This window comes from Camelina sativa, chromosome 20, assembly GCF_030686135.1.
Source record: "Camelina sativa cultivar CO46 ecotype springtype chromosome 20, ASM3068613v1".
NCBI lineage: Eukaryota > Viridiplantae > Streptophyta > Magnoliopsida > Brassicales > Brassicaceae > Camelina > Camelina sativa.
Window position 1 is genome coordinate 14341739 of NC_141899.1, and position 10596 is coordinate 14352334.

At 37.0% G+C, this 10596-nt stretch overlaps 1 protein-coding gene and 1 non-coding gene across 2 annotated transcripts; one reads left to right on the forward strand and one right to left on the reverse strand.

Moving 5' to 3' along the window:
• Positions 1-3561: 3561 nt before the first annotated feature.
• LOC147918863 (small nucleolar RNA R71) lies at positions 3562-3668 on the forward strand. The gene has a single exon (XR_015594286.1). It is a non-coding gene; the product is annotated as a small nucleolar RNA R71 (small nucleolar RNA).
• A 3655-nt stretch (positions 3669-7323) lies between these two features.
• On the reverse strand, positions 7324-10002 carry LOC104770855 (beta-glucosidase 32-like). The gene is made up of 12 exons (XM_010495316.2): positions 9850-10002; positions 9697-9766; positions 9520-9575; positions 9326-9401; positions 9158-9235; positions 8964-9051; positions 8566-8821; positions 8281-8399; positions 7962-8179; positions 7814-7851; positions 7531-7633; positions 7324-7436 (listed from the first exon to the last, which is right to left on the reverse strand). Exons 1-12 carry the CDS (start codon positions 10000-10002, stop codon positions 7324-7326), a joined length of 1368 nt encoding a protein of 455 aa, XP_010493618.2.
• Between the last annotated feature and the right edge of the window lie 594 nt (positions 10003-10596).

Consider the following 10596-nt stretch of genomic DNA (forward strand, 5'->3'; position numbering starts at 1 on the left):
CTTTGGGCAACTTTTGTAAATTTTCCAAAACTTGGGTCTTGAGTCGGCAGAGATGAGTGTCGATCGATGCCTCCTATCTTGGTGTGGGTCGATGCTCCTGCTTTGATCCGAGACCAAATTGATTCTTCAAGATTTATGCTCCAAAACATCCAAATTGCTCCATTTTGCTCCTTTCATGCTAAAAACCTGTAAAGACTCAAAAACAATCTAGAAACAAATGAAAAGATACTAAAAGACTCCTTATATCATGGTTTTTATACCATGATATATCATTATCCTTGCGCTGTCCCAAAACTGCCCCAACAGAAAAATCGCTTGCATCGCACCTAACTTCGAATGGCAGGTTCCAATCGGGTGGCTGGACTATTGGGGCTGATATCAGAGCCTGCTTGATTGTTAGGAAATCCTCCAAGCAATCTGCAGTAAACTCAAAGGAGATGTCCTTGCATAGCAGTTGGGTGAGTAGCCTAGCTATTTTGGAGAAATCCTTTATAAATCGTCGATAAAATCCAGCGTGACCAAGGAAGGTGCGTATATCTTTCACGGTTTTTGGCGGTTGTAGACTGGACATTACCTCAATCTTTGCCTTGTCGATTTCTATCCCTTTCTCAGAAATTCGATGTCCAAGAACAATCCCATCGGTGACCATGAAGTGGAATATCTCCCAATTCAGAACAAGGTGTTTATCCACACAACGTTGAAGAACCTTGAATAAGTTAGACAAACACAAGGAGAAAGATGAGCCATACACCAAAAAATCATCCATAAACACCTCCATAATATCCTCTATCAAATCGGAGAAGATTGACATCATGCAGCGCTGAAAAGTGGCCGGGGCATTACATAACCCAAAAGGCATCCGTCGATAAGCGAATGTGCCATAAGGGCAGGTGAAGGTAATTTTCTCCTGATCATTTAGGTGAATCGGAATCTGAAAGAAGCCGGAGTAACCATCCAGGAAGCAGTAATAAGGGTGGTTTGCTAAACGCTTAAGCATTTGGTCAATGAATGGAAGGGGAAAATGGTCCTTCCTGGTAGCTGCATTGAGCTTGCGGTAGTCTATGCACATTTGATGCCCTGTTACCATCCTGGTGGGGATCAAATCGTTCTTCTCATTTGCAACTACTGTCACCCCTCCTTTCTTTGGCACTATATGGACTGGACTCACCCAAGTGCTGTGAGAGATTGGAAAAATAACTCCGGCTCCCAATAGCTTAAGGATCTCCTTCTTGACCACTTCCTTGAGGTTTGGATTTAGCCTCCTTTGGTGTTCAATGGACGACTTAGAAGGGTCTTCAAGGTGAATCCAATGTGAGCATAACTCCGGTGATATACCTGAAATGTCATCTAAGGAATAGCCCAAAGCCTTCCTATATTTTCTTAACTCGCAGAGCAAGAGTGCGGTTTCAACATTGTTCAGGTTAGAATTAATAATAACAGGATATGTGGAGTTAGGTCCAAGATAAGCGTACCTTAGCCCTTCAGGGAGTGGTTTCAAGTCCAACTTTGGAGCATTGAGTTCGCTACAGTCCTCCTGATTCACCTTGATCCCAGAGTAGGTCTCGGGATCGGTTGATCCGTCGCTTGGAATGGTCAATCCATCGCTTTTATCGGTTATTTCCACAGGAGGAGCTGGATCAGTCAGTCCAGTTTCTGGATCAGTCAGTCCAGTTTGCAAATTGACGAAAATGACTTCATGTTCCAAAACTGCTGCAGCATTGAGTGTCCTTGCCATTTTCGCAGTTTCCTCAGACAGGTATCCCAGCTCTGGTTCCTTCTTTGTCAATGCCACTGCCAGGTGATCACTTGTACATACTTCTTCATATATCTTGTCGGCTATTTCCCCTATTGTGTCAACCCAGAAGGTTTGGCCATCGATTGTGGGTTTCTTAGCTACTTTCTCCAGGTTGAATCTCAAGACCAAATCATCCATGTGCAAATCAATTTTTCCCTCTCGGACGTTTATCATTGCACCAGCTGTGGCTAAGAAGGGCCTTCCAAGTAGACTGGGTTCTTGGGATTCCTCATCGAGTTTCAAAACGATGAGGTCCGTGGGTATGTATCAGTTCCCAATCTGCACCGGTAGGTTTTCCAACACCCCTTCTGGACGTCGGGTAGAGTGATCAGCAAGGACTAGGGTGAATTGGATCGGTTTGAAGGTGTAGAGACCAAGTCGCGTTGCAACGCTGAGTGGCATCAGGCTCACGCTTGCTCCTAAATCGCAGAGGTATTTGTTGAACTTGAAATCTCCTATTGTGCAAGGCAGAGTAAACGGTCCTGGATCTCAACATTTTTCTGGCATTCGATTTTGGAGCACTGAACTGCATTCCTGCGTGAGATACATTATTCCTTTCTCCAAACTGAGCTTATCGGTGAGGATCTCCTTCATGTACTTCTTGAGAGATGGAACCATCCTCACTGCTTCGATGAAAGGTAGTCTAACTTGAAGCTCTCCTACCATTGATTTCAGCTTCTGATACTCTCGGACTTGCGACACGTAGGGAAAGGTAGTTTGGGTACGTAAGGCTGTTGGGTCTGCATGGTTGCTCTCCTCCAACAATAGCTGAACAAAGGATCTCAATATCATTAGAAGCTTGGTTGGGAACTTCATCAGGGTTGTTTTCCTGCTTCTGTGTTTTGGATTGGCCAGTCTTGTTATTGGATCGGTCAGTCCCTCCTGTTTGATGTGGTTCTGTAAGCTCCCTGCCGCTTCGAAGGGTGATGACATTCACGAATTCTTTTGGATTAGCCTCGTTTTTCCCTGGAAGTGTTCCTGGAGGTGCCTTGACTCTCGCTACAGACTGTGCCACTTGGTTTTCCAACACTCTCATGTGAGAGTTTAACGACTCTATTCTCCCATTCAGCTCAGAATACATGCTGTTGATCTTCACATTCACCTCAGTGGCGTTTTTCTTTTGATTCTCCATCAAAGAATGCATCATCTATTCCAATTTGCTCTCTTGCGGGCCTGCGGCCTGCGGTGCAGTTGCTTGATAACCTTATGAGAAGTTGTTGACTTGAGGTTTCTGCTGAAAATTCGATCCTCTAAAGCCTGTTCCCTTGTTCTGGAAGCCCTGTGCGAAATTGCTCTGCTGAGGTCGCGGTGGACAGACCATATCTTGGGGATTCTCGACATTGTTGCTCCTATAGGATAGATTAGGATGATTCCTAAAATTCTGGTTAAAGCTCTGATTCTGAAAATTTCCTTGTCCCCCAATGTAATTCATCTCCTCCGTATTCTCAATGTATGTCTCAGCTCCAAAATCTGCATATCCCCCAGCCTGTTCCTCGCACAAGTTAACTCTTTGGTGATCCCTTTTCAGTAGGAGATTCACCTTGGCTGTGAGATCCTTAATAGCATCAGTCTCGACAGCATTGACCCAAACCGTACGATCATAGTCTGTGCCGTGATTGCTATTGCTTGCTGCAAGATTTTTTATCAGTGCATTGGCCTCGTTTGCGGTGTTGGTGGAGAAATCTCCTTTTCTGGCTGTGTCTAACGCCATCTGGTACTTCTGCTCGATGCTCCCATAGAAGATGTTCATCAGGTTTTCTTGGGTGTAACCGTGGTGAGGACAGTCTCTAAGATACTCCTTGAACCTCTCCCATGCTTCACAAAATGACTCCATGCCTCCTTGAGAGAATGTAGTGATCTTGATTCGCAGTTTGGCTGAGTGCGACTTGGTGTAGAAGTGGTTCAGGAAAGCTGCTCTACATTGTGCCCAAGTGGTGAGCGATCAATGATCCAGTAGGTTCAGTCATCTAAGTGCCTTGTCCGCCAAAGAAAACTGGAACAGAGTCAGCATTAGGTAGTCGTAGGGGACACCATTGGATCTCGTCGTACTAGTCAATCTTTCAAAAGCCTCAATATGATCTAGAGGACTTTCCGATGGCAACCCGTGGAACACACGATTCTGAACTAGATTGATTAGACTATGCTTAATCTCATAGTCTTGCCTCGCAGGAGCGAGGGGTTGAATCGCGGATCGATTTGCAAACAGCCTGTTTTGAGCATCTTCATCCCTCAAGGTGGCTTGCCTTGCTGGCAGATTCAGTACAACTTGCTCTTGCTGGTTCCGCCTCTGCTGTTGTTGGATGATACCCAGCTGAGGGTTGGGTGGATTAGCCCCTGTATCTTCTCCGCCAGCCATAGGGTTGGTCTGGGCTCTTGCTTTCTGGTTTTCGCGTTCCAGCTGTGCTAACTCCTTGTTTCCTAGTATATGCAAGTCAGCTTTCTTGTTGCTCCTTGTATGCATATACCTGAAACAAAGAAATAAGATTGCAAGAACTTGTTAGTAACTGAAATAAATTAAACCTTAGACTAAACGTGAATCTAAAATTTCAAAGGCAACGATTTGGTCCCCGACAACGGCGCCAAATTGATCAACATGTCAATTAAACCCAATGTGTACTCCACCACGATCTAGTGGTATCGTTGTAACACTTCATGATCGAATCCACAGGGACCAATCAATGCACTATGAAATTGTATAGATCAAATATAGCTAAGGCAATGAGAAAGATTGTGTTTTAAGTAACCGATTAAAAACAGGAAATAAATAGAAGTTTGTGAAATCAAGAAAAAGTATTGGGCGCAGGGAATCAGTTAGGGAACATAACCACGAAATTAGATGATAAATTGGGAAAGCATTAGATACCATTCTTGAACTCAAATCTCGAATGTAAAACTAACCTACTGTCGCAGCATTAGTTATCTATGCAAAGAATTGATAAAACCCTAAACCGTCATTTGAATCTAAACAATCCTAGCAAGCAATAAGTTCAAGTTTGATTCTGTTCACAAGGTGCCTTAACTTCAACTTTCGTTGGCTAAGGATCACCTTGCTCACCTATGTTCTTTTCAAGCAATTCAACAATACTTTTGATGCCTAGATGAATTAAACCTACAATCATAAACTAGGTAGCTAATCTAGTTTAAGCATTAAGATCAACAGTAGATGAAGAACACAATAGATCAATCCCAAATCTAGCAACCTAAGTTCAGAGAATCATGAAACCCCTTTTGAAACCCGAAACCCAACATAAAACTACTCAGACATGGACATCAAAGAACAGCAAATCGAAGATGAAGAAATCATAATCGAATTGCAAAGAGAAATAAAAGGGTTCAGAATTCTTCTCCAAAGAGTTAGAAAGGATAAGAGATCTTCTCCCAAGCTTACAAGTACTCAAAAGCTGCATAGAATAAAATTTTTCTTTCTAGAGGTCGAGCCTCGTGCTTAAATAGTAAAATAAAACCCTAAAAGTCGGTTTAAAACATAAAAAGAAAAATTGCTTCGGGGACAGGACTGGTCAATCTCGAGCGAGGATTAGTCGATCCGGAATGTTTTTCTGCTCTCACTCCATCTGCTTGCTAGCCCGATCAGTCTTCACCAAATTGGCTTCAGATGCTTGTTTTCATCTCCAAAACACTCAGTTTCCTTCCAAAGTAACCTAGAATCTGTACAAATTCTCAAAAAATCAAAAAGACTCTAAAAACACACTTTGACTCAATAAAAGACTCAAAACAAACCTAAAAACTATGGTTAAAACCTATAAAATACAGACACATCATTAGTTAAGAATGATATTTTACATCATGCGTCCTGAAACATGCTTCTATGAATTGGCCGGTGAAAGATAAGTTTTCCCAGGAGAAAAAGAGACAAAATGAACCACAATAGAAGATCACCCGAGAAAAACTGAAACGCACTGACTACCACTTGCCAGGAGCTTTCTTAAGAAGAAAAAGAGTATGTGATAAATCCAATTTAAAAAATCCAAAAATATATGAATGATTTTTAATGGCCTACGGAACTTTACTAATAATTATATTATCTTGGTGTTATATGCATCAATTAACACGTTTTCACAGTAGTTAATTACTTTATAAAACCAAAAATATGATTAAAACACAAATATATTTTCTTGTAAAAATAGAATTTTATAATTAGGAATTCATATTATTTTCACTAGAACAGAAGAAGGTGATTAGGTGAATAATCCTCCAACTATTTCAGGAGTCACGACTACCCTATTCTTTTAAAATTTGTTTGCATGAAAATGAACTTCTGTACAGGAACAAAGAAACTTGTACTTATGAGATAAGGAAGTTCCTTATATAATATATTTATATGAGATTGTTAATTTTATTTTGTTTTCAAAAAAGTATGTTATATATATTAAATGATTTTTAAAAGTATTTTCTATTTTTCCCTTAACTCAAAATTAATAACTGAAAATGAAGTCATTAATAACTTATTAAATAGGAACATCCGAACATACATATATAATGTATCATTTTCCTTAATTTATGTAAAATATGTCAAATGACCCTATTTGTGAAGGGAGTATCTTAAACTTTCAGTTAATAAAATGTTGTATCATTGAACAAATGTTTCTCATGGTTTATTAATTTTTTTTCTTCATGTGCCTAATTAATCTAACATGTAGTAAAAATTCTTCTTTTAAAGTTTTTAATTCATTTTAACAATTATTAGATTATGATATGTAAATTTTAAGAAAATAATTGAATATTATTGGTTTAGACTTTAGAAAAAAATTAAATAACAAAAATATACATATATAATTAAAATATAATATGATTTCTTACCATGAATAAAAAGCATTAAAAATAGATTGATTAGAGAACGAGAAAAAAATAACCAGCTAAATGTTGTCAGTATTTCAGAAACAATAAAAACGTTAAAAAGGTAATTAGTGTATTTTAATATATCGTTCCTGTAATTGAGAAAAATCGAATGATAATAAGCCTTAAATTATGAGTCTCGAACCATAAGTTAAAATCAAAAGAAATTGATACTGTATTTGATACTACAAGAATTTGGAAACTTAACCATACAAAAATATACATAACTGAATAATAACATATTCTTATTACAATAAATTATCAAAAAAAATAAAATAAAGAATCAGTTAAATTACTTTTCACAATTGAATATTGTTTCCCCACCAACCGAGCTTAAGTCATCTGTAATGCAGACCACCAATTCTTGACACTCTTAAACAAATCCAACGGCATTGGCTTTTCAGATCTTTGAAGAAAATGTTTGAACCATTTGGCTGAGTTTTTAGCATGTCGTTTTAGACCATCTGCATAGTCAACGTAGTAAAGACCGAACCTCACTTCATAACCATGTTCCCATTCGAAATTATCCAACAACGACCATGTAAAATAGCCTCTCACGTCGCACCCGTCATCTCTGCATATTTGCATACATCAAGTTAACTCTCTGATTATTCCAGGACTTTAATAATTAATCATATAGTAATCAGTTTTTATTCTTAAATAGTGAAAAATTCTTACGTGATCGCTTTTTGGAGTTGTTGAAGATGTTTGTGGTGGTACTTTATTCTCTTTGTATCTTCTAATATCTCTTCACGTGTCACTATTCCATTTTCATAGTCATCGAAACCTATATTTTCACGTGGTTAATTACTTTTTTTTTTTTAACCAAAAAGAATATATGAATATTTATGGAAATGTTGATATGTTTATAGCGTTCTTACCGTTTTCAGTAATGTAAATAGTTGGATTATTATATTTGTTTTTAATATAATTGAGAATCTTTCGAAAGCCTTCCGGATATGACCAGAGAATTTTGGATCCATCCTGAAATTGAAGAAAAGATGTTCAGACTTTAGAATTAAATTGGAACTAGGAAGAATGATCTCTTTTGATATGTGATGCGATGGTATCACAAATGCTGTTTGGCTCCTCTGTAATTTTCAGTTATCATGTTTATAAAATGGTATCGTTACTACAAGAAAAAAAAAAAAAAGAAGTTCGTACCGATTCTGATGAGATGTTGTCGCCGCTAAGATTTGTCACTAATAGAAAAAAGTGATAAATGTAATGTAAAGTCATTAGTTGTAGGTTCATTAGTATTTCTTGGTAAGAAAATTAGAAAACCAAATAAATCTGTTTTATGAGAACTAACTTTTGTATTGGAGGTGTTGATCGGTCATGAACCGAGGCCGTGAAAGATCGACGTGAAGATCATGAGCAACGAACCGTGCTGTGTAGTAATTTACTCCGATAAAGTCAAATGAATTTTTAACCATGATAGATTGCTCTTTGGTGAAAGAAGGCAATCTACTTCCAGCATTTGTCTTAATCGACTCTGGATAGTCTCCAAAAACTAAAGGGCTGAGATGCCTAAATATAGTAGTAAGAAAAACAAGATTAGAAATCTATATATTTTTGACTTAAGATAATGAACTGATAACATGAAATGAGTTACATAGATGACCACTTACCAACCGGTATTGAAAGCAAGAGCTCGCTCAACTGCTTCTTTATCAGCATTGGAATCAATGTCATATGGTTCGAACCAATAGGGAGACAACACTATGCCTATCTTAGCATCTTGTGAAATCTGTTTCACAAATACAATTAATCAATAAAAATGTTATTTCTTTTTCCGTTTAATTCCTATTTTCGTATATTAAGTGACATGACCAAACCACTTTTTTCAGATCAAATTAAAAGTCATGAAATTAGAAGCATCTATATCTTAGAAAACATTGCGTCATCTTATATACCTTGTCACATTTCCTGAACTCTTCAACGGCAGCAGCATGAGCAAGAAGAAGATGGTGAGAGACTAAATAAGGCTCTCTGCCTGAATCACCAGCTGTACACAAACTGTTTACCCATTTTGAACATCGACCCATTGCCTTATTCCCTGCATCATAACCCGCAACGCTATAGACATATGGCTCGTTGAAGGTTGTCCACATATTGACTTTGTCTCCAAACTCCTGGAAACAGAATCTGGCATAGTTTCGAAAATCATCTCTGTATTAAACAGCACAACAAAAAATATGTCAAAGAACAATTTTTAAAAATTATATATGGTATAATTAGTATGTATGGATCTAAGATTTTTTTTTTTTTTTTTTTTTTTTTTTGATAAAAAGGATCTAAGATTTTAACTTACATGATTCGAGGACTTAAAAAGCTACCATACTCATCGTCAAGTGCTTGAGGTATATCCCAATGATAAATTGTTATAAAAGGTTTTATACCTGCATGTATGTTAATATCAATAGTCTGATGAGAAAAACTCCGAACACAAAGCTATTCATTTTATATCCAAATTAAATAGTTCTAAATTAAGCATATGACTCTAACCGTTCTCGATAAGTTCAGTGATTAGATTCTTGTAGAATTGAACCCCTTCTTTATTGACCCCATCACTTAGCTTTCCACCTGAAAATTTCATATTCGAAAGAGGCTAAAAAAAGAATTATCAAATATTCAAAAAGCATTTGTGTTACAGTTTCTAGGAATATTACTTACTTGGTAATATTCTTGACCAGGACAGGGAGAATCTGAAACTATCCATATTCATTTCTTTTATTAGTTTGATGTCGTCCTGCTCAATTTTTCAAATTACATAATTAATATAAGTTGTTACATTAAGAAATTTTGTTCCACTGTACATACTAATACAGCAAAAGTATAAACATTAAGGAGGTTATGCATGCACAAACCTTATAACGATGATAAAAGTCTACAGCAATATCCCCATTGTCCATGTTCGTCCTTTCTGTAAAAGTGTTAACCTGTTACTTTACTACTTTTACTATTTATAATTGATCTCGTATAGAAACATTTCAGAATATATAATAGTAATAGAAACAAAAATATTAACAAATTAGAAAGTGAACCTGGGAATGCATGTGTAAAATTGTCCCATATGCTCGGACTCCTCCCTCCTTCTTCTACTGCACCTTCATACTGCATGGCATCCATATATAACTCAGTATGGTTACTTTGTAGTACACTATATAATTTGCAACGTCAGTACATTACAAACGAACCTGGTAAGCAGAAGAAGCAACGCCAAAACTAAAATTAGGAGGAAAGCTATAGCGATTTAGTGGAGTTGTCGAAAATCTAAAAGATCTTCCCTCTGCAGCATCCCATGATGCTACACATAGTGTGATTACGAGTGCAATTAGCTTAATTATCATTTTCTTGGATGTTAATTTGCTCAAACAAATTTTTAGAAACTATATAATTTTTATTTGAGGCTGAGGATATATATCTGGAGAGGACTGTGAGAAATGTTAATGCATGCATACATCTCCTCTTATATGGAGAGATGTACCGTATTTTGTTAACTAAGGAATCTTAGGAATTGATTTTTGTAAGTATTAAATAATCATATTCTGACCGAAACGGGTTGCCTTTTAATGACTTTGTTTTATTAATTGTGACTCAACAAACATTTAGACAAGAATGATTCAAATGGTTATTCCTATATTGTAATGACGCTTTTATAAGATAAGACGAATTACAACACCTTTGCACCAAAAAAAAAGAAGAAGAAGACAAATTACAACATATCGCGTTAAGTCTGTAACTAAACACGAAACAAGTATTTTTGAAATACTTTATCTAATACACACACAACATCAATCAAAACGAATATATATTTTTCGAAGGCTATACCAATATTGTTGTGCGTTTCGAAGGTCTCGGTCGCTCAAATTAGAAAACGTGGAAGAGATCCATAAGCAAAACTATATTCTTGAAGTTTATAACTGTTTTGAAACGTTAAAGAA